The following is a 25846-nucleotide window of genomic DNA, read 5'->3' on the forward strand; positions in this document are numbered from 1 at the left end:
AGTTTCTCACAGCCTTGATTTCTTCCAATATTTGGATCAAAAGTAATATGACTAATGCATAACAGTTAGCATCTCAGTAAGAGACAAAATACATTTGTATAACTGGTATTCAATCCTCTGATGTCAGGATCATTGAGGTTAATTTTTTGAATGACATCATATTCACACCATCTGGCACCTCAATAAACAGTGTGCATAACAATCAATGCTGTTCTCAAGTGGGGGCTCTAGCTGCAAATGCTCTAGCTAAATTTCAGCCAATATTCTTTTTGTAGATAAAAATTTTAATATGTTCTTCTTATTTTGAAAGTAATATATGTACATTATAGAAACTTTTGAAATTATGTATGTGCAAAGTAAATTAAAATCTCCAGGGGGGGCTGGCCTGGTAGCACATCGGTTAAGTTCACATATTCCACTTTGGCGGCCCGGGATTCGCTGGTTGCAATCCCAGGTGCAGACCTACACATGGCTTGTCAAGCCATGCTGTGGCAGGTGTCCCACACATAAAGTAGAGGAAGATGGGCATGGATGTTAGCTCAGGGCCAGTCTTCCTCAGCCAAAAAGGAAGATTGGTGGCAGATGTTAGCGCAGGGCTAATCTTCCTCAAAAGAAAAAAAATCTCCAGGAACCTCAATATCCAGAACTAATCAGTTAATATTAGAGACTACATATATGAGTAGACTTCTCTCCAAAGAAGATGTATAAATGGCCATAAGCATATTAATAATATAACAATAAGAATATATATACTTAATCTTTAAAAATACGAAGATTTGCATGCTGTGTACAAATGTGAATCTACACATACAGAATTGTATCATACTTTAACACAAATATTTTGCATCCTTTTCTTCACTTAGCAATATATCATGAGCAATATATCAGATTCTTCTGTGATATTGTATTTAGTGTTAGCTCACTCTTAGCAACTCTCAACTACAGCAAAGGTGTGATTATGATGAAAGCAGAATTCTCCTGGGTTAATTTGGTAGAAGGGCCCGGCAGAGGGCTGATACAGTAAGAGCGGTATGAGGTGACAGTGGGGTACTAGAAAAGAACAGGAGAAGAGGCAAATCAAAGAGACATCTCAAAGGGAAAAAAGACAAACAGGAAACTGATAACAAAAAAAGGGACAAAAAGAAAGAAACAATCAATGATAATGCCAAAGATTTTATCCCAGGAGACCTGAACTTTCTTTAACCTAGAATAATGACAGGGAGAACATAAGTCAGCTCTATAAATTCACGTATACCCTAAACAGAATGAATATGAATTACCTTACCAAATCCCAGGACCCTGGAACGCGGCCTTTGAAGTTTGAAAGGAGTAATTTTAGTCCTATTTTGCATGTTCTTAGTGATACCACTAAGGGAAAAGCCAGGAGAACTGAGAGATTCAAGGGCTCTGAAAACCCTTAAAATGGGAAAGTGAAAGTAAATTGGAAAAGGAACTAACTAGACCAAATTTCCATCCCTGGATTCAAAAGATAACCTCAAAAGATTCAGGATAAGTAAATTGGAATCTCTTTTTGATCCTATAATTCAAGATTCCCCTGGGCAAAAGGAGATGGTGCCAACTTACTATCTTTTAAAAACTGTCACATAATATCTTTTTTGTTCTTTTATTTCACTTGTCAGATGGGTTACTTTAAATGGAATAAAGCTCCCTGAAGGACCTCGCTGAATATTTGCTGTTTCAGTTTTTAAAGAAAAGGACTAACAGAAAGATTTCTGTTAGAGTGGTAACTATGCATTCATCATGGGCTGGCTCTCCAGCCTGACGGTAAAGGGCACACCTCCTACCAGCAGACACCCTGGGTTGAATCCAGGCTCCAATCCTGCCCCTTACTGTGGGCAACTTACTTCTTATTTCTGCATCTTACTTTATTCATCTGTAAATTGGAGATGATGATATTTCACTCATAGTGCCCTTGTGAGGAATAATGAGCTAATATACATAACGTTCGTAGATGAGTGGTGGTCCAGAGCTGGCTCCTAAGGACTCAAGAAAGTCAATTGTGCACATCTCTTCCCACGTCCAGTCCAGCAATAGCTTGAAATCAGTCATGGTGGGAGTATTTACACTACAGAAACCAGCAAACACCACAGACACGACTACTCTTCCAGAGATCTGGCTGTTAACCACTAACCAGCACTCCACTGACTTAAACCTGTCAATATGAACACACAATATTAAGTTATTACTAATAAATCCAGAATATGAGGCTTTCTTTGGGACAACAGTAAGGACTCCTCAAAAAAAATTCATATTATAAAAAACAAAAAAGGGCCAGCCCCACGGCCGAGGGGTTAAGTTTGTGCCCTCCACTGTGGTGGCCTGGGGTTCGCTGGTTTGGATCCTGGGCGTGGACCTGCACACCACTCATCAAGCCGTGCTGTGGCGGCATCCCACGTGCAAGAACTAGAACGACTTACAACTAGCATATACAACTATGTACTGGGGCTTTGGGAGAAAAAAGGAAGATTGGCAACAGATGTTACCTCATGGCCAATTTTCCTTACCAAAAAGCATAAAAAAAAGAAAAGGGCAAAGAGAAAAAAAAGATGGGGGATTATTCTAGAGTCAAATAGACTAAAGAAACATAAATAACCAAATGCAACATGTGAAAGTTGATTAGATCTTTCATTTAAAGATCTGAGGTGGGGGAAACCGAGGGAACTCAATATTTATTAAATTAATATTAATTTTTCTTAGGTGTGATTAATGCTGTTAAGATTATATAGCAAAATGTCCTTATTTTTAAAAGATGTATACTTAAGTATTTAGGGGGCGAAATGTTATAATGTCTAAAATTTACTTTCAAATGGTTCAGGAAAAAAGAGTATACAAGAGAAATATAAAACAAATGTGGCAAAATGTTAACACTTGATAAATCTAGGTGAAGAGTATATATGTGCTCATTTCAAGTTTCCCACAGATTTTAAATTGTTCAAAATAAAAAGTTAGGGGGAAAACAAACAGGGATGTAAAAAAAATAAGAAAAAAAATTAAATGGAGATAATAAAAACAAAACTAACCCATACTTGTCCAACTCTGGAAATGTTAAGCCTTTATATAAGAAAAGCAAACAAAGTTCAAGGTGGAATTTCAAAAAGTGACTCCACTAAACATCTTTAGCAACAAAATGTGAGTATACTAACAATAAAGTATATCTGGTCTCTCACTAAGATGAGCTACATTTCAATGGATAAAAAGTAAAATCAGAGAACACATGTACTCAACTATTTTATGGCAGGTCACAAGCAGTAATCTCTACTTTTCTTTTTGATGGAAAGATTTTCCGGTCTATTTCTCATAGCAAAAAGTCAGATTATATTTTTCACTGTAAACTCACTCTAGAAACTCAAGCCATTCCGCACTGCAGTCAAGGACTAGCTGCTCCCGGAGCTGATTCAGATGTCTGTAATTTTCTACAACAAAAGGAGAATGAAAGCGGCTCACAGCTTTTGTGCTAGAAGTGGGGGAAAAATATAAATAGGAAATCAAGGTTACTCAGAAATCAGTAATGCCATCACTTCAGAAAACTAAAGCAGTTATTTATTATTCTATGATGAACCTTGAAAGTAAATAGCTGTAAACAGAGAACATTCTTTAATTATGGTCCTGAACTCTACTGATTCCAAAGATCTTTGTTGTAAATAAAGTACTACAGTTCACAGGACTTTGTTCAGGAAGCTTTTAGAATACATTTCAAACTATATCCATATGGTGAGGTCAAAGTTTAGAATTTCTATTTCATAAGCACAAAGTTTCTTTTCTTTAAATTATACTAACTGAAAATGCTTGCTTTTAAAAGAAAGATCAGAAGCAAATAGGGTAAAATAAGTCCTGACAAAGCTGGGAGGTGGATACACTGGTGAGGGTCATATTATTCTTTATATTGTATAGTTTTCTGCAGGACTGAAGTATTCCAATGAAAAAAGAAAAAGATAAAGCATTGCAAAGAACAGCAAGGCATTAATTCAGGAGGCAGTCAAAGAAGAGAGGTCCTTCATGATGCAACTGTAGATTCACAGTGGTTCTGGATGGGCAGAAAGACCATATGCTCCTCTTCCAGGCTTGTGCATAAGCTCTGCTTCTTCATCAAGAAGCTGGAGAGCACAATGGGGGATGTCATGCGTTCCCGGTCAGAGAATCCAGACCAAGGCTCCAAGCCTGCCACTGACTTGCTAGCTGTGTGACTTTGGGCAAATATAAGCGACCTTCTCTGAACATCACTTTCCTCAGCTATAAAATGGGGATAATGACAGTATCTACCTCATAGGGACTTTTGAGAGGATCAAACAGATAGTGCTTAGCAGAGTACCTATCTCAGCGGTACTCAAGGTTGAGGAGCTGTCACACCCGTGGTGGTGGTGGTGGTGGCTGTTACTGCTGTTGATTTATTACTATGACGGGACCTTTTAGAAGACAAGGTCAGGGCTGAGTCACGGCCAGGTGATGACAGAATGTACTCTGATCTTTGTTTGCTCCCCAACTCCCATAATACACCGTCACCATTATCTTTAATTTGGCAAGTTACTGGACTGGGGGTGAGCCTTTCACATCTGAATTCTGGCTCATGATATTCTAACCTACCCCTGTCAAGGTTCTGATGGTCAAACAAAGATAAAAAATAGCAATGAACCTTCTATAAATCATCTTATTCATTCATTCAATTTACATCATTGAATGTTCAAAAGATGCTGGCAGTGATTCAAGCCTGCTTGTTACTTTGAAGGTATGTCATCTAGATTTCTGTGCAAACATATTTATCATAGCTTTCTCTTCTGACAAAACATTTAGTGAAACATTTCAGTTATTGTTCTAGCTAGATTAACACGATTTTTACTAATTTTTCTTCACAAAGCACATTTCCATTCATTAGCTGTAGTGTAGGACAAAAGCAGATCATGGAAAGAAGGCCTGCAAAGAGAGAAAATATCCCCTACAATCAACAATTCTCAAATCTCAATTACAGCTGTCCGTAACACAGGGAAAAAAGGATGGTATTAGAGCTTAAGGAACCCCTGACTGTGCCTCCAGGATCCTTTGATAGCAGCAATAGAGAACAAATAGTTCTCTTTTTGAATTAAAATAATAAATTAACAATCATTCACACATCATGTCAAAACTTTCTTCCATCCCTAATGCAGAGTTCCTTCCTACCATCACCTGCTACGTATCATCTCTCAGGCAAATGTAACATTTCCATCTCGAGTTCATGCAAACACACTAATGACAGCAGCAATAAGCACTCCACAAAGGACACTGCTCACAGGAGTATACACATCTGATGCCACCTCTTTCAGTGAGTCCCCTCCTGGGGATAAATGTCTAACCACAGGAGTCTCAATGTGCTTCTCTAACTTTTTTAAATTAATTTATTTTCATCAATTCATGATACAACTTACCAAAAAGAAGATGTAAAGAACTATTATAACTATGTGCCATGGAAAGCATTAAGAATAAAGAAATGTGGAGCTCAGTGAGGCAGAAAACGAAATTTCAGCTTCTTAAAAGAAATGTCAGGTATAGCATTCATCAAGAAGTCCAAGCAACCAAATTAATCTTACAATTGAAGGCTCCTCAACTCTCTTTTTGTCATGTGTTTAAAGAGTACTCTGAGGTATAAGAATAAAACAGTCATTTACAAAACAAGAAAACAAATATATACAAGTAAGGTACACTTTGGAAAAAACGTTTTAAAATCAAGGATGAAAGAAGTTTAAAATAATTATTTCTTGGTTAAAAGCACCATAAGAAAATCAAAGGGGAAGAATTGCCTTTAATGTCAGAGATGTGGTGATTATCAAACCAGTAGTATACAGGTACACAGATGTCATTATAATTCACATTAATAAGAAAAAAATGTATTTTTAAACCTACCTTCCAATCTTAACCCAATCAGTTGGTATACAAGATACAGCAGAATTCTTTACTTCAATCAAAAACTAAAATAAATATAAATAAAAGTTAGATATTTAAATGATTAATCATTATATTTTTAAAGCTTCCTCAAAACTGTGCTAAACAAGTTTAGTAAATAATATTCTAAACATTCAAAGTAAATCCAGTATTGCTATTGGGAGAGTTCATGTATATGTCTGTACAATCAAATATTATTAATTAGGGTTTTAATACTTGGAATAAAGTATAATTTGTTTTGAGCAAAAAGTCTGTAATAAAGGATATAACTTGGTGCTTTAACGTTTATAACATTATGTGCATGCTACAAATAGTGACTCTTCTTAAATGACCTCTTTCATTTATCAGTACCCACTTATCTTAAGAATTCTATTACTCAGTGATAAGACTGAATTTGGAAGTACATAAAATTTTAAAATATTCAATCATTAGATGTTATACTAGTTTGAGATATAGTCCCATCCCCTATTCTGAACAGAAGAGGATTTATTATAATAGTTTTTATCCAGGGGACCTAAGTCCTCTAAAAGTATGCTCATTACAGCCCGGCCCAGTGGCACAGCAGTTAAGTGCACACATTCCACTTCTCGGCGGCCCAGGGTTCGCTGGTTCGGATCCTGTGTACAGACATGGCACCGCTTGGCAAGCCATGCTATGGTAGGTGTCCCACATATAAAGTAGAGGAAGATGGGCACGGATGTTAGCTCAGGGCCAGTCTTCCTCAGCAAAAAGAGGAGGATTGGCAGCACATGATAGCTCAGGGCTAATATTCCTCAAAAAAAATTTAAAAAGTATGCTCATAAAAAAGCACTGACTTCCTCAACTATCAAGGGAGGCAGATATTTCTTCCCATGAGTGTTTTCTTTAAGTATTCACATATAAGAACTACATCTTTATAGCTCCAACTGTGCTCTGCAAGCAAGCTTTTCTGAAATCAGCCAGGAAGCAAGTGAAATCAACTTCTTCTATCACACCCTTCATTTTTAGCATTGGTTATATATCTGCCTTCTTCCTGCTCCCTTTCCTGCATTACTGCAATGAAATTCAATGTTTTATTTAAATAAACAAACACATTCATCTATTTTGTACAGGATGGAACCCAGAAGCTCTGTGGCTCCCACTAGTTTTGAGACGGCTACAGGAATTTTTTCACATATATCAGTTTTATAACATTTCAGGTATTTATAAAGTGCAAATTATTAATAGTATCAGCCTAGCTCTTGAGTTCACTTTTGTATTAATAGAAACACTATAGCTTTTATTAATTTTAATAGGAAGTAATGGTTAATTTTAAGAATTTTCATCCTTAACAAAAATTTTGGAACTAATGATGTCCTCTTGCATAGAAAGGAATTAATACAATTCCAAATCTGCCACACCCAGTTAAGCAGTTAAGAGTCAAGAGTCTAAAATCCCCTTTGGCTACAAAAAGTAACTGAGGAAAAAACCCACAAAATAAATACCGTTGATGGGAAAGATAAAATCACTTTAAGAGTATGCTAAAAAATTCTGCTTAAATATTATTTTAAAATGTCTATGAGAAGACATATTGATCTTTTTATAAAGTAATTCTGGGAAGAACTGTGCCAAAGGCAAACAGCAAGATTCAGGACCACAGCAGATCGCTAGTACCTGGGAAGGACAAACCGAGATCCATAATGACTAACACAGAGGTCCACAGGAGCTACTGCCTAAAAGATGATGGAAAGTTTTAAAAGAAGCTAAAAACTGCCTCAACGAGGTCACTGGGCAGCCAGCTAGGCTGGCTTACTTAAGTAATTTGCCATAACACCACAGCATCGCAGTGCTGGATTCAAATCTGTACCTTATACACATTACAAATTGCTACTGGTCACGGTCACAGACAGCTGTTCAATCTGTACGTATCAAAGGTCTACTCTAAGGACCACAGCAACTCAAGCAAGCCAGATACAGAGCCCACACAGGATGCAGAATACACACAGTGAGGACCACGAAAGCTATGTGGACCTCCTGCTTGTTAAACCGCTGGGGTCACTTCCTCAGACAGGAGCTGGTCCTGTGTGTCCTCTTCTTTTCAGCCCATGTTTCTCCTCAGCATCGTCATCAACTAGCAGTTTTTCTCTCTTCTACACTGGCTATGGAATAGGAAATTTTCTCTCTATTTCCTTTTACAAAGCTCTAAGAATGAGCAGATAAGCCTTTGGTTTAAGGATCCTATCGCTAAAGAAAAGGAACCTAACTAAAATTGGAAGTTAACATATATTTCAGAAACCTTAGAGCGTTCTCACAGCAACTTTCTCTGCTCTATAGCTCCTGACTTCGTTTCTCAGGTGCTGACGTGAGAAGTCTGTCTTGATTCGTTCTAACAATCCCTCATATTCTTCTCCGGAGATCCAACACTGTCTTGGTTAAATGTCAGATGTTGTTACTCAAACTACAGCCTGTGGTATCATTGGGCTGACATCACTGCTAAGTTTGCTAAAATTCTTAACTCATTCCAGAAACTGCTGCCTGTTTCCTCCAACACCACACTTAACCCATTCCTACTCTCCCTCCTTTTCTTTCTCACTCTCTGAAGAATTTTCAAATATTTTTTATTTACAAGTAAGACTTAGAGAATGCTTTCCACATCTTAAACATATTAAGCAGATATTTGGATACGATACATGTTGTGAATTAATGAAATTTTTTGTAAATATTTCCCCCCAATATTTCTTTCCTTTTCCTTAAGAATGCTATTACTTATCAATACTGCCCCAAATCTAAATATCACCCCATATTCATTCCATATTTGATTCAAGATTGAGACAATACTCTACATTCATAAAATATGAGAAAGACCGTCACAGAAACGGTGAACTAATTATGTAAAGCTATGTAAGCTTCTACTCTCATGATTTTCTCATAAACCAATATAGTCAGAGTCAGAGACAGTAATGCACCATAGTCAATAAGGCTTCATATTCTAACAGTCCAGGCTTACTTCGTTTTACTGTGTTTCGCTTTACTCTGCTTCGCAGCACAATACCCTTTTTCACAAGACCCTCCACCAGCAAAAAGATTATGACTCACTGAAGGCTTAGATGATGGCTAGCATTTTTTAGCAATAAAGTACTTTTAAATTAAGTTATGTTCATTGATTTTTCAGACATAATGCTATTGCACACTTAACAGGCGACAGTATAGTGTAAACATAACTTTTCTATGCACTTGGAAACCAAAAAGTTCATGTGATTTGCTTTACGGCAATATTTGTTTTATTGCAGTGGTGTGGAACCGAACCCACAACAGCTCCGAGGTATGCCTGCACCTAAAAATTGTGAACAGAGGTGAAACATGAATGTTGTCAGAAGTAACACTGGCCTGACAGTCTATCTATTTCTCTATTTTTACTAATAATAACAAGATCCATGTACCATGTGGGCTGCTTTCACAGGTTTTTAAAGAATTATTAGAAAAATTATATATACGGAAATAAAATTTCAGAAAGTTTAAAATAAGAAGCCCATCTATATATAAAATAAGGGTTTTTCTTGCTTCTTTCCTCACCTATCAGAGGTAATATTTGACAAAGTCTGTTCTTAGTCCTTTAAGTATCTCCAAATAATTTGCTGATGGCTTTAGTTGAATTTTTTTAAACAGAATTTGATAACTGCTGAATATACAGAATTCATTTGGTGTTTGAATGAGTAGAGGTATTAATTCTCCAAAAATGTTGTAAAAGTGATTCTGTATTGACATAGTACTAAAGTTCTAAAGGGTTTTAAAATCTAGCAAGCATCCAGACTACTGTTAGTGACTAAGAAATGTTTTGCCTCAAACTCACCACCTTAACCTAGTGAAGGCTAAGCAAAGAATAAGATAATTTATCTTCCTCCCTAATCATTTGTAATCCAATTACTTGATCTCCAAGCTGTGTTTTTTCTTAAACTTCAGTGTTACACTGATAAAGAAGAACTAATCTAGTATCCCTTATGAATTCCTCATCAGTTTTCCCCAATTTTACTTTAAAACTGCCAACTGAATCCAGTACTGTCTTCCCAAGACTTAAGCTTTATTTTGGTTTGAATAGTATGAGCTCTAAAATGTCTGGATTTTATCAAATAAAATCCATGCTGTTGACAATCCCTCGCGTTAATATTTGTGAGTACAGTGAAATAACGACATGGTAAACAAACTGGAGTTGGGCACACCTGGGCTGGAACTGGGCTTCTGACCTGGGTAACTCACCTAACTACAGTAAGCCTCAGTTTTCCTTCCTGAAAAATGGGAACAACCAACCCCCTTTTGTGTTGTTACAAGGATTAAATAATATCTGTTAGGCAATTCGCACCATTCTGAACTTTAACAGGTGCCTGGTAAATGGTAATTACTACCATGATTATCCTCTGAAGAACACTGCACGGTGCTCTATTATTACAAAGCCCTTTCATGCATTTTTAACTCAACTGGTCTTCACAGCAGTCTCACCACAACAGATGTGACTCTTTCACGGTCACTGGCATGTAAGCGGTAGAGCTGGCACCTACACTCAGCTTTCCCCCCGTAATACCAGGCAACCACGTTTCTACTACCTATCTTTTATTAACGTGACTAAGCAGTTTTGATCATCTCATTTTCAACATACAGCCCAGAATAGTGGTGCTAAGGTCACTTGTTGCTTTGCAAGGTCAAAGCACAGTGAAACCAAGGGAAACAATTAAATATCTGAAATTCGCCTGTTTGGAGCGGGGGTGGGGGTGGGGGACTAAGTATAAACATTGTCAAATCGTTTTTCTGTTACATAGAGCTCTATGCGGAAGGCATTGTGAAATGTCTGCCCGAGGATACACATCTTAACTTTAGTCCAGAAGACAGGCAGACTTAATCAACGGTCTATTAAGTGGCACAACATTAATAAACATTATAGTAAATTATAATATTTATTCAAGAGTGTATTTCAAATAATCATACAAATCAACAATCTTTTTGCTAAATATATAAAGCAATGCAAATATTTAAAATTTGACTTGAAATTAAGCTTCTCCCCTAGAAAAATATCTATTTTCTAAAATCCTTAATAAAACGTTCATCCTATAGAAATTATCCACTAATTTGCTTTTTTAACGAGGTAGAACTTCTCAAACTCCCTCGGCTGGGATCTTCATATTTTATTAGACACAGGATGTAGAAGTGGCTTGCCTCAAGACTCCGAGCAGGACTGAAAGGCACAATGCATTTAAGAAGCACACCTCTTCCCAATTCTCATTCAGATATGAACAGCAAACTTTAAGCAGAAGTACACATACCAAAAAACACATTCTAAACAGCACCATAATGTTATGGGAGACTCACTAAATGCAGGTTTTCACTGCAGTTTTGCTTTTTGTTTTTTCAGCAGCTATACTCCGAACTTCAGAGGGGAGCCCTGCCATTTAATCGTTGTGTGAGCCAATCAACGTAGATGGTTCACTTGTTATCACTTTATCATCGGCAGGCCAGAGAGCAAAGACTAACTTCTCTCTCCCGGACTTAGGGTAAATGAATTCTGTAAGCTATTATTTACAATTGTCAAGGTTTTCTAAAATATAATTTCAACAGATAATATTAAAATACATGTAACATCAAGTTGCATGATTTTATGAAGACACTAGAGTAAACAAACAAAATACTGTTATTAAAATAATTCTTATCAAAAGAAGGTATTACAACATATCTCCAAGGAACAAAACAGAAAATCTGGAAAAAAAAAGAATACTTTCATCCTATGCTCAGATTTTTATTTATATTTTAAAATAGCTTTTCTACTTGAGGAAAACTAATGCAAAATAAAAGTACGTTTGATGTTACCTCCTGTCCTGATACTGCCACATATTGTGCAGAAGGATTTTTTATTATTTTTCGTATTTCTTGCAAATGTATTTGGATCCTGTGAGTAACTTCTTGAATTTCATCCTTCCTCTTTTTTATTAAAGGGAAATCAGAAAGGTCTTTGAATAATTCAGTTTTATCCCCAATTCTAAAAAAACAAAAAAATGCAAATACATATATTAAAGCATATTACTTATACCAATTATTAATTATTTTTCATAGAATAATAAAAGACCAAAGGTTGAAAGTCAGGAAAACAACGTTCTAATTCCAGCTCTGCCACTAAATATTTATGGATTTCTTAATTTCTTTAAAGACAAACAAAATTAGTCTAACATCATTTTCATTTTGCAAGGTCATGATTCCCATGGTGAAACCAAGAGATAAAATTAAATATTCGTTGTTTGACTATTCATAAAATAAAGACAAACGTAAAATCATTTTTCTTTTATATAGAGTTCTTTGTGGGATGAATTGTAAAATGACCACCTCTTCAAGGATAACTTTGCTTCTGTAGTTTCTAAATATGAGACGGACCATCCCTGGGTATCTAGCAAATGAGTACCAGAAGCCATCTGACATCCATTTCTGGATTAATAAACTGCGGCTACTCGCTCTGCCTGGACTTTATCTTTTCATCATCTGATACCTGGAGAAGTATTACATCTGCCCCAGATGATGAACTGTCTAAATTTTAGACAGCAAAGTGTTACTTCCAGCTGTAATATAGAGCCGTTAGCATCCAAAAACATTTTTAATTTCACATGCAACTTCTATCATTACTTCTAGAGAAGCTTAAGAATTGACGCATCAAATGGCAAGCACATTATTTTAATTTCACTGCTGGAAAGCAAGAACTAAGGGTCTGCTACTTACTTGGCAGCTTGTTCATTAAGTATCTTTAAGTAACGCTCTACTGGACTGAGGAGTTCAGGAATTTCTAAAATAAATGTCCGGAGCAAGTCTGACTGAACATGGGAATTCACAGCAGGTACCAATGCTTGAAATTCCGACTTCAGGTGATGCAGGGTTTTGACAATCAAGAAGAACTCTTGGGTAGAACACTGAAAACAGAAATATTTTTTACCTAAATAGCATAAGATACACGAAAATGAAGCTTAATTAGTGGTCTTTTTAAAGTCAGAATCAGAATAAAAGAAAATTTAAATTTATTGTTTAAATTAGTTAACTGAATAAAGTATTGTTGATACCTTCTAAATGTTAAATTAGTAGTTTAAACACTTTAGAATATAATGTTAAAGTTGAAAACAAAATTATTTGAGCCAGGGATAGTAAAGCAAATACTTGTTCCGTGTTTTTTCATTTTAAAATATATTGACCATATAGCAAAAATACAGCAAACAATGGTAAAAATAAAAAAGACATTTCTGGGGAAATATCTGCAGGACGTATGAGAGATAGAGGGCAAAATTCTTCCAGATATAATGAGCTCTTACAAATCGACATGGAAAAGATGAACAATCCAAAGAATAATGGCTAAACGAATGGAATATGCAGCTCATAGAAAAAGAATATCCAATAAGCACATCAACTTCACACACAATTAGGGCATGCAAATTAAAATGACAAAATTTCTCACTTATCAGAATGTCAAAGATTTAAAAGCTTGATAACAGCTAAGTCACAGCGGGTATAAAACGGATACTTTTATATACTCTTAGTAGAAGCACAATCTTTTTGAAGAGCAATTTGTCATAACTTCATAATAAAAAAGTACATATACCCTTTGACTAAACAATTCCACTTTTTAAGAATTTAACTAAAAATATATTTTAACAAATAATAAAAAAAAATACGTGTGTATCTGAGTATTTATAGTAACACTGTTGGTAATAATATTAAATGGATGAATAAAGAAGCAAGTATCCAGCAACTAAGGTCTTATGAGGAAAAATTCATACAATGTAATAGTACGAAATAGTTAAAAAAAATTAAGACATCTGTACATACTGTGTACAGATCAATATGGAACTCCATAATTTCAACATATATTAAATATACATAGTATATGTTTACACTATATACCATATATGTATTTACACAGTAAAATTTCATCTGTGATTCTTTAAATTATATGCATTATCCTATAGAAATAAAAATATAAATAAAAATGTCTGGAAAGGAATACATGTAACTGACTTTAGTGACCTCTGGGTAGTGGGTATGTGGGGGATGATAGACGCAGAGTTTTCATTCTTTATTTTATACCTTTGGATACTGTTGTAATTTTTTAACATGAACATAAATAATTTTTACTTTTGGAGTTTCTGATAAAGAGAGTGGGCTGAACCAGTGCATCTAGTTTCACTCTGTCTTGAAACTAAAGTCCAAGATTGTTTAAAAAGGCATAAAACCTCAAGAACAACTAGGAGTAAAAGATAATAGCAACAACATCTTAGCAGCTATAAAGTAAATGAACAAGCGGTAACTGACTTAGAAGACTCAAGGTATTTGAATGTTAAGCTGGTTGTGAGGAAAACTAGGACTCAAGTTACACCAAGAATCCTAAAAAACTCAGAACTGGTGGCACAAATTATCTTTGGAAGTGGACATTGAGGATGGGGGAGAAAACGATTGGCTGAAAGTGAATTAGGAAGCAATTCAATCCCTTGATCTTCTATTTCCCTCCAGGTCCCTCTGCAACCACCATTCTCCTACGCTGCAGGAGACTAATTTTATCCTCTGGAGAAGATAAAACATGGGGTCTGAACCAGTTTCAGGCACAGTGAAGGATGAGAGTACCACCAAAAGCAAGGGAGTAAGGGAATGGTCACAAACTGAATGCTGAGATTCCCAATTGTCCCCACCTAGCTCCCAGAACACTGTTAGCCAGTCAGGAGGCTGGCAGAGTCCCTGGAGGAATCTCACAACCCCCAGAGGAAAACCCTGAAGCTCTTACAGCAGGAGTTCTCCCAAGAAATGGACCAGCTGGTTCACTCTACAACTCACCTCATATTTTGTAAGCCACATCAACTACAAGACCTTCCTGTCAGCATTTTAGTCCTCCACTCTTTAAAAATGATCAGACATGAGATAAAAAATCCTAACATTAAATGCAAAAACCAAAACAATCAATTAACCAACAAATACCAGTGGGAACAGAGCCTATACAAGTAAAATAAAACTTCTAAAAGAATGCTATTAATAATATCCTCAGTTAAACAGAGAATATTGCAATCATGAAAGAATGGGATGCCATTTAAAAAAAAAAAAGGAACATTCAGAAAACAAAAAAAACCAAAAATTCAAAAATTCTTGGAAATTAAACTATGATGGTAGAAATGAAAAATTCAACAGAAGAGGTAGCAGATCCAGGTGATAAAATTTCCAAGAAGGTAAAGCAAAAGTATAAAGAGATAGAAAATATAGAAGAAAGTTAGACAATCAATTCAAATCCTAGAGTTGCAGAAAGAAAGAAATCATCAAAAAAACAATTCAGGGAAATTTCCAAGAACTTTGTTGCCAGATTGAAAGGTCCCAATACAATAGATGAAAACAGAACCAAATCATGGCAAATCACTATGAAATTTTAGAACACTGGGGACAAAGAGAAAGTCTCCCAACTTCTAGAAGGGGAGAAAAAAAAGCCACACAAAGAATCAGGAATTAGAATAATTCCAGACTGTTCAACAATAATACAAGAAGCTAGAAGACAACAGAGTAACACAAAATTCTAAAGGAAAATAATTCACAGCCTAGAATTTTATACCCAGTCAAACTACCAATCAAATGTGAGAGTAGAAAAAAGGCATTTTCAGACATCCATGTTTCAAAACGTTTACTTCCAATATCCCTTCTCAGGATGCTTCTACAGGATGCACTCCACCAAAATGAAGGAATAAACCAAGAGGAAGTCATGGAATACAGAAAACAGGAAATTCAATTCAAGGGAAATAAAGGGAATCTAAGAACATAGCTATATAACAGGTATGGGGGCAACCAGTCCAGATTGAGTCAGGTCAGAAGGCTCAAGGAAATGAAATTAACAGAATATTTGGTGAAAATAAATATCTTGAGATGAGAGGGCAATTTATGGTTATGTAACGATAAGTACACATAATAAGCAGTATTTATAAAATGGACGAATGCTAAGAACACATTTAGAAAGACAATTATTAACTATAAGGAATGAAGTAAATTATGAGAAAAATAAGAAATTAGGTCCAACTGAACAAAAGCTGAGTTCAAAGTGCATCATAAAGCACCTCTTCTCCAGAAAGGCCACTGTTTGCTGGGAAAGAGACATATAGGAAGCTGGACTGTTTGGATAAATGTGGAGCCTAGAAGCTTTTTGGCCAAGAGTCACTTAATGATACATTCTAACAAGAGTGAAGAAGGAAAAATAAACATTCTCAGTATAATTTTTGAATAATAATCTCTTGTGATTACTGTAATTTGAGAGGCAAGAAGGGGTTTGATTTTTCACACTCAGACATGAGAAAGTTTAAGTCAGCAACAGCAGCTAAGTGAAAACCAGGAGTGCACGGCAATCCAGTCCTAAGTGCTCAAGGCAGGTTGTTCTCAAGTTCCTCAGCTAAACAACTCAACGGAGCCACAGGAAAACTGAGGATAAGGATAAGGGAGCTGCTCCTGGAGTCACTCATGTTCAACCCCATTTTGGGCAGCAAAACCCACAAGTGCAGAGGCAGGCCAGCACAGGACTGGAAGAACTCCAGCCTAAGCTCCATACAGAAAACGTGGCTTTGGGCTTATACCAGTCTGGCTAAGAAACTACTCTTGCCTACAAAATTCTGGAAACACTCTCCTTTCAACATTTACTAAGTGCTATAATCCTTTAAATGTACTCACCAACCTCAGCAGTTATGTATCACTTCCTTACAAAAGAGTTCTTGAGCAAAGTTAATACGAGGTCCTATGCCTAGCACTATCCTGTAAGATTTAAATTTAAAGTTTTACTATCAAAAGAAGTGTTTATTTTATTTCAGAGTTGGCCCACTTGGTATCCTCTATTATTATCATCATAAAAATACCTATTTGTGCCTATTCCATGGCACTTTCCACACAGCCATATGGCCTAGGCTTACCACTTCCACAATATCCCAACAGTGCTCCTTACCATTTTACGACTTTCACATAATTGGCACAGCCTGCACCCAGGATATCACTCACCATTTGGTGCATACAGCAGAAGCTTATTTAGAGTAATCTAATAATAAAGAACAGACGTGTGTTTGATGGTGTGTTCCAAGAGCCAGCTAACTAATCTATAAAAACTTGGTTTAAGGCATTTAGACTTCCTAAAGTTGGTTTGTTACCAAATCATTTCTAATCTTCACTTTTCACATCAATCTTTAGGCACATTCTTGTGTAAACATTAAAACAGCAACAAGGAACAGCTTCTGAGTGAGTCATAAGTTCCTTTAGTGTAGTTTGAAACTCTAAAATAAAAGTAATTCTTGCTCTGCTTATTGGTCACTGTTAAAATAATTTAGATTCTATACTGTATGATCTCACTTATATGTGGAATCTAACAAAAACCAAACTCACAGACACAGAGAACAGACTGGTGGTCGCCAGAGGCGGGGCAGGGAAGGGGTGGGTGAAATGGGTGAAGGTGGTCAAAAGGTGCAAATTTCCAGTTGTGTATAAAATAAATAAGTCCTGCAGGTGTAATGCAGAGCATAGGGACTACAGTTAGCAATGCTGTATCGTATATTTGAAAGTTGTTAAGGTAGATCTTAAAAGTTCTCATCACAAAAAAAAACACTTTGCAACTATGTGTAGTGATGGATGCTAACCAGACTTACTGTGGTGATCATTTTGCAATATATACATATCAAATCATTAGGTCGTATGCCTGAAACTAATATGATGTCATACGTCAATTATATCTCAATAAAAAAATTAGATTCTGACTTTTACCAGAGTTTTTAAACTTTTACAATACACAAACTGTATGAAATGCAAACATCAAAGTTAAGTTTAAAGAGAGGCAGCAAGGCCAAATACAAATCACAGCAGCATGGAATGATGCTGCCATCTTGACGCCTGGATGTTGTGACTCAGCTCTTCTGATTAGCGATTGATAATTTTTTCAGCTTCGCTCCTATCTTCTCTTGAGAAAAACAAAAATCTCTATTTTGTGTCAAGGAATCCTTTCAAGGGAAGAAGGCGAGGCGCTTGAGGTCTGTTGTTGAGATCTGAAGGGTCAGATGCACTGATTGCTAGGCAGTGGGCCAAGGATGCAAAGTAACAAATGGTCTGACATCCACTCTGCAGCCTCAAAAAAGTCAACCATCAAACTTCCAACTCTCAGGACAGCCTCTGCTATTGCCAGCAAAACAACACAGTGCATCAAATCATGGTACAACAGACTCCACTGACCCCATAAGCAACTCATGCATTTTTTTCCTGGGGATCACTGTTTCCCAATTCTGGCTTGTTCTTTGTTTTCAAATTTAGCTAAGCATATGGAACAGTTACGTAAGTCCTCTTGGGCACTGCAAGTATTCTCAGAAGCAGTACTTATCGTTCTAGTAAAACTTTGTGGGGGAAAAGGCCTTTAAAAAGTTAAGACAAATGAAAAATTGGTCACAACCAGAATTTGAGCAAATAAAAATTGTTCTATAATAGAATTATTAAATTGGCAAGGATTTACATTTGGGGGAAAAAATGTGCTTATGTAGGGACTACCAGGAAAAAAATGCAATGGTAATCAAAACTACTATCACAAAAATGGTAGTGTGCAAAAGTGGAGCCACTAAAAACCCAGTGAAGGATCTTTGTTTAAATACTAATTCTGTTACTTACTAGCAAGTTACTAACCAGCATCATCATTTTAGCCAAGACAATGCAAGCTGTTGTAACATTACATCCATACAGAAAGCAGTTCACACAATTTCCCATCAGTAAGAAGGTGATGAACACAGTATCTTCTCAACTCATAAAGTTTGTACAAGGAACAAAGGGTCTAATATACGTGAATGGTTTCTGTAATTGGTAAAACACTATAAAAAGTTTATTAACAATTATAAATATAACTAATTGATCATTTTTTTAAATTTTAGGCATATTTTGAAGATAAAGTAAATTATTTCCTAAGTGTGGAAAACTTCTCTTGTGATTGTTATGACTTACACTGCACACCTTAAGTGACAAAAAACAAAATAATGCTTTCTACCTACCTACAATATCCAAACTTGTTTGCATATTAATACCACCATAAATATTCTACTGGCAGATTTTTCCTTTGGTTGAATCCAGTAAAAAGCTGTTCTGAGGTCAAAAGAAATATGGCATCTCTTTTAAAAAGTAACTAGTCTAAAGTAAATTTCCTATTTTGATGGTGGTCCACACTTTGAAGATGAAACATGAGGATATCCTGTATTACAGCAGAAGGGCCTCTATGTGTTTCTATAGTTAACAGAAGCAGGAAATTTTACTTTTCACAATGCAAAAATTGGAATAACCTTAATTTGTGCGATTAAAACTTCTGAGGATTCTCTTATGTTATCTGCAAGATTTTACAAAATAAAACAGCAATAAAGCTCCAAGACATTTTCCTTTAATATCTGGTATCCTCATGCTGAAGAACATAATCAGGTTTAACAGATTTGATTTCTATCACACTTACCTTTTTGTGGTAAATGCTACAGAGTCCTCTCTCTATATCGGGCAATTTACGTAGATGATTTTCTATCTGACCAAAGACACTGGATTCTGAATAGAGAACCTCAGATACAGCATCAAGTCGAGCATTTATTTCCCTGTGAGAAGAGAGTAATAGCAGTTTTCAGATATGTTAAGAATTCACATTGTAGACAGTTCCCTCTCTAATGCCCAGCACTGTAACTGTGGTCACTTAGAACAGCAAAAAGGAGACTGCTCCTCCATATCTCTGGACCTTCCCTGCCCCTTATCATTTGAATCAAAGAGCAGATACCATACAAGGAAAGTCATTAGCTAGGTGGGGCAGGACTGGCTCATTAGGTTTTCTTCCCCCCCCCCCCCCCCCCCCCCCCCGGCAAACGCAGAGACTACATTTCCCAGGTTCCCCTGCAGTTAGGTATGGTCATGGACCCATACCCAAGTTCTAGCCAATGAAATGTGGGTAGGAATGATCAAGCCACTTCCAGTCCTGGCCCATAAAAATTTCCTGTGGATCTTCACATTCAGTCTTTCCTCCTTTGCCAGCTAGATGTTGAGCCCAGGGCAATCCTGTGAGGCTCCCGTTGACTCATCAGCCTGGTCTGTAAGTGGAGCAGAAAACCTTCCACTCCCTCATTGCTACCAACTGGACTTTACATTAGCAAGAAATAAACTTTTATTGCATTTAAACCACTGAGATTGAGGATTTATTTGCTACACCTGCTTGCGTTACCTCGGCTAAGATAATAGGTCTACAATGGGCAACTGATTTTCTACTCTGACTGAAATGACTGATCATCTCGGTCAAAAACCAATTCATTCAGTTAACCAACTATCTGATAGAAGACTTGATAGTGGTGGTTGAAGTGATCAACTATTTGACTGAAACGGGATTTGACATACTGAGCCTGAGCAAAGGCTGGGAGCAGCAAAAAAGTACAGAGGACATAACATCAAGAGACATGGGAGACCAGGGCTGCAGGAGTTTATCAGTGGCTATTCCCTAAGCGATGGGCCACTTGGGAAAAAATGGTGAGGTACTGTCAACTTAAAATGGAAACCTGACTGACTAAACGTGTCCTAAATGAGACATGGCCTATCTAGTACCTATAAACATCAAAGGCCTACACTAGGTATAATGGCCATACATGACACTAAAGACTGAGATAAGTAAACATATCTAGTGGATGTGGGCCCTCAGTAATTGTTTTTTTGCATGAATGAATGAACAAAGCAAAGGAATGAATGAACTGACATTGGGGGGTGGGAGGAGACATCAGCTAGTGAGCACACATTTATCTATCAAAGTTCTGTTGATATCACACACACTGAGGTGAAGGGCAAACCTTACAGCAGAATCCTGCCTAGATTACTATTAAATTGAGTACTTTGTAATTAATTGAGTACTTTTATCCTTGCTACCCTTTAAACTACTCTGTAAGGTCATGCGTATTCATGATACGGATACTAACTTCAATCTCATTTTTGTTCCATTTTTCTCTGGCTTACGCTCTGTTGTGTAGAAGAGGCATTTGGTTTGTCATGACACAGTAAAACAAGCCAGAGCTTTGAAGACACACAGACTGGTTCCTCCATTCTCAGAGGAAGCCATCCACTTCTCTCCACCTCTCCCGCCATTACACTAGTCTAAGTAAAAACCATTTCTCACAAAGACTAATAAAACAGCCTCCTCACTTTCCTCCCACACCCACTTCTGTCCCTTTTTTCAATCCATTCTCCACACTGTAGCCTGAGCAGTCTTCCTAGAACACAAATCTGTTCATATCATCTCTCTGCTTTAAGCTCATCATTGACTTGCCATTAACCTTAGATTCAAATCCAGAATCCCTAACAGATCTATAAGACAACTGATCCCTGTTTACTCCTCAAGTCTTACCCCAGATCACCTGTCACTCTCTTCCTCTCACTTTAAGTTTCAGCCATAATGAACGTGTTCCAGCATCTTGGTCACTCCAAGTTCTCTGACATCAGGGCTTTCTCATTTGCCGTTCACTCTGCCTAGAAGACTCTTTTCTTCTTTCCTCCCGCCTAACAGCTCCACTTTCTCTGGCAAACTCCTACTCACCCTTCCCCCAAAAGGGCTTTCTAGATTCACTAGACCGGATTTAATCCTTTACCATCCTTTTCCATACCACCTTCTATTTTCTTTCCATTTACTTCTTCACAGTCTTTTCTGCTAGATCGTAAGCTCAGTGAGAACAGGGATCATCTCTTCATTCGCACAGTTCCAAGATCACAATACGCGCTCAACAAGTAGCCATTCAGTTCAATTCAATTCAATTTCAAAGACTAAAGTAAATCAAGATGAGGTGAAAAAACATAAATTTTCTTTACATACTACTGTTGCGATAAAATAAATCAATGTTTTACCCTAACGTTTACCCAAAATTCTATACAAATATAAAGATTTATTTTAATAACTCACTCTCACATAAATGAAAGATGACACCAATTGGAATACACTAAGTTGATGCTACAGATGGTATGAGGACAGATAAAATGATGCCATCTGTGATCATATAAAACAGCCTACAAAGATAGCTACTTTCCCCCAAATTAAAAAGGTTGCCTGAGATATGGAAAGATAAAAGCAAAAGAGGTTAATAAAAACCTAAATCATATTTACGAAGTCTTCCAAAAGATTTTTTAAAAACAGACTGAAAAGGTTGTACTAAATTGATTTGCAATCTGGGAAAATACAAAGGTAGTGGGTTTTATTTTAGCCTAGTGACAGCACAGGCAAAAGCATGCTCCCTATGAATCATTTTGGTTTGAACCCAGCCTTCACGTGGCAGGGAGGTAACAGCTCAGAGGGAAAGAATTTGAGCTGAGAAGGCAGGTGACCCCAGTTGAAATCCAGGCTCTACCATTTACCAGTTATTTAGGCTTGCCCTAGTCTCTCCATCTATAAAATGGGGATAATAATGGTCCCTAACTCAGAGAGTTGTTATGAGAATTCAATGAAAAAAGACATGTTAAGCACTTAGCGCAGTGCCTCATACATAGTAACTACCCAATACACGTTAGGCGTCACCATGTTGCTATTATGATGATCTTTATTTGCTTATGCAATTTGGTTGGTGGATACCACAAAGAACAGCACGGGGAGGAAGAAACAGTACCCAAAATATAAGCTTGGAATTAACTATGTGTAGAAAGCCTAAAGCATAGATAATGCAAACAGGTATTTTGTACAAAGTGAACAAGGAAGGATCACACAAGGAAAGCTAGTCCTGGGATCTCAACTGCTAACTCGGACCGGCAGTGGTGACTCGAACTACTGTGTTGAGACTGGTTGAGAAAGAATGCCAAAACCAATTACAGATGTCTGACAAGGGCAGGGAAATTAATAAAAATGACTTCTAGTCAAGTTCTTTAAACAAAATAGTTTGCGTACCTTAGAACTGTTCTTTAATTAGCAAGAGTAAGAAGATTTTCCAAATAACTGTAATAAAATAATATGTCAGAGCACCAGAATACAGAACAATTATTTCGATGCAATCCATTAGAGAGATTTGGTGATTGCGACAGTTATCAAAACAGGAAGTAGCACTGTCAATTAGATGATGATAAAGCTATTATTCCAAGATACCCGATAGTATCCTACAGTTGATCTTACAACATGATACATTCTAAACTAATGAAAAGATGACACCCGACTCATTTCATTCCATATGACAAAAAACAATGGACCTGAGGTCCTCGGGATGACAATGATTCTTCTTTACCAAAGACCCAAGGACTAAATGTGGGTGTCACTGGAGTCCTTCACATTTCAAGACGAATTGGATGATGACGGTAGTATCTGTTGCTTGTGGCTGTCACTCAGAAACACAATGAGCGACCTACAGCCACTGCCATTGTAAGGACATGTGATAAGTCTGTACCAGCTGGTTGCTATTTGTGGAGATGGCTCTATAAGTCTAACATAAGGTTATCTGTGAGGGAAAAGCTAAAATACAAACTGCTGGGAAGAGGTTGTTTTTTGTTTGTTCTGATTTGTTACTGAAAGCTTTCCTCTAAAGACAGATGATGTAAAATGAGTGTATTAAATTCAGACATTAATGCATTGGTCATGTGATATGTCTAAACCAGCTACCTAAACAGCTTTGTGTAAACATGAATCTTAGGCCTCCTCCTAGGGCCTACGCATCATTACTTGGATCTACCCAGCTCTGCCTTTCACACACACCGTTCATTCATCCATTCAATGAACAATCACTGAGTGCTTACAAAGTACCAAATGTAGAAGCAGTAGAAGATGGAGGGTGAAAGTGTGACAGCAGGAGCTAGAAAGGTAAGCAGGGACCCAGTCGTGTGGGTAATGCAGACCACACGGGAGCTCTGACTTTATCCTGAGCGCAATGGGGGCCAATGGCTAACGGGTGAAAGTACATAAGAACAGTGGCAGGAAGACTGGTGAGAAGACTGTTTCAGTAACCCAGGGGGTGACGCTGATGATGGGAGCTTGGGTGGACGATATAGAAATGGCAAGAGCACACAGTTTCAAGAGCTATGAAGGAGGTAAAATTAACAGGAGCTGTGATTGATTAGATAAAGGAGGGAAGGAGAGAGAAGGAGGAGGAACTTGGGAGATCCACTGTGAGGCCATCCACAAATACCATGCTCAAAACTTTACAGGTCACAAAAGAAAGGCTTTATTTTATTTATGAAATTACATTCTAAAGAGCTACTCTGACTATTTATCTTGCTGCAAATTGTAAATCGCCCAACAAGCTTTTAAGGATTTTTATTACTTGTGTTCCAATGAAGCATCATTTTACCAATAGACAACAACTCAAAATATTAAACAGAACAATTTTCTGACAGCTACCTTCCATTATCAGTTTAGGCCACAAACCGGAGTTTTTGAAAAGAGCATGAATATGACTTCTCCTTTTGGTAATAGTGGGGTGGGTACTTTCAGACCATCCCTCCTACTGAGGACAATTTAAAAAGTCAAACGAAACAAAAATCATGTTCACGAAAGCATCAAAGGACAAAATAGTAAGGAATAACTACACCAAAATCTAAAAGAAAGCAAGAACCCAGAGTAATAACCCAGCAATCAAAGCCACTTTTGCACTGAAGAGATACGCCAGAAGAATCTGCTCTAAAAATGAGCTGCCCTCATAATAAGGGTGAACTTGCAGTCTAGGTTAGCATCAGTTGGATGGACTAAAACAAGTCAGACATTGAACTGGAATTAAGATGGTCCGAGTGCCACCAAGAATCTGGCAGAAGCAAACAAAAATCCTCTCTGGGAGAAGGCACCTTCACCCTGGCTCTCACATTATTCTTAAAAATAAATTTCCAGATTATGTAACCAGTACACACAAAAGATAAGCATAAAAAGAAACCAGATGAGTAAGAATGAATAGAAACAACAGACAATAAGAATAGACACACAAACTACCAAACTTTGGAGGGGAGGAGGGGTACTAAATGATAAAAAAAATACTCAATACATCCACTAGAAATTGCCAAAAGAAAGCATATGAAGCACAGAACAGGAGGGGGCATCAGAAATCAAATCAGTCATGTAAATTCTCATTGCTTTATAGGTGCTCTTTCTTTGCTCTCTTGCTCTTTGTCAGATTTTTATCTCTGATTTAGTGTCATACAGTTTCACTAAGATTTACCAAAATATGGATTTCTTGTTTGTTTTCAATTGCACTTTGGATTCAAGTGCTTTCTAAATCTAAAGATTCACATCTTTCATGAAATATGAGAAATTCTCATCCTTTATTATCCCTTTGAATATTGTCTCTCTCCGTAGTCTAATTTTCTTCTACTGGAAATCTTATGAGGATTATGTCAGACTTCCTAATTCTCAATTTTGTCACTTGTCACATTGTCTCCTGGTGCTACACTCCAGGTAATCTCTTCAGATGATCCTGCATTGCAGCTATTGCATCTATTCCTGTTTAACCCATCCACTGTTTCTAAAAGTTGTATGTGGCTCTTTTTAAAAATCGACCTGATCTCTTTTGATAGTATTTTTGTTCTGTGCTCTTTGTATTTCTTTTAACTTGGTGGTTTGACATTTACCTTTATAACCCATTATCTGAAGGTCTTGGGATTCTAATTCTACTGCGCATAGTTTCTGCTGACTCACACTCATGGTTACTTGTTTCCCCATGTCTTCTGTAATCATGGTTTGTGAGCCTGTGGCAGAGCTTTCTCTTTGAGATGCCCAGGAGGCCTAGACAGAGAATGTCCTGCTTTGGGGAGGATTCGCATTTGCTTCTGCTAGGGACCCTGAGGCACAATGGGACCATTTTAATAAACTTCACAACTTGGAAATTGCCAGACCACACAGATAGTACAGATTGGACTAACAAACCTGAGTGAGAGTGGGCCCGCGGTTGAGAATTCTTGGAAACTCTTCCCCCTGATAAGACTAGGCCAAGATGGAAATACTTCTTTGTCC

General features: G+C 37.0%; 1 protein-coding gene across 1 annotated transcript in view; it reads right to left on the minus strand.

Moving 5' to 3' along the window:
- The window catches only part of MSH3 (mutS homolog 3), a 158437-nt gene that overhangs the window by 65585 nt on the left and 67006 nt on the right, over positions 1–25846 (minus strand). Inside the window, exons 13-17 of the mRNA XM_046667722.1 lie at positions 19379–19511; positions 12640–12827; positions 11743–11911; positions 5893–5957; positions 3359–3475 (exon numbers count right to left, since the gene is read on the minus strand). Coding sequence (XP_046523678.1) covers positions 3359–3475; positions 5893–5957; positions 11743–11911; positions 12640–12827; positions 19379–19511 — 672 coding nt within the window. The remainder of the gene's footprint in view (positions 1–3358; positions 3476–5892; positions 5958–11742; positions 11912–12639; positions 12828–19378; positions 19512–25846) is intronic.

Source organism: Equus quagga, chromosome 7, assembly GCF_021613505.1.
Source record: "Equus quagga isolate Etosha38 chromosome 7, UCLA_HA_Equagga_1.0, whole genome shotgun sequence".
In the NCBI taxonomy this organism is placed as follows: Eukaryota; Metazoa; Chordata; class Mammalia; order Perissodactyla; family Equidae; genus Equus; species Equus quagga.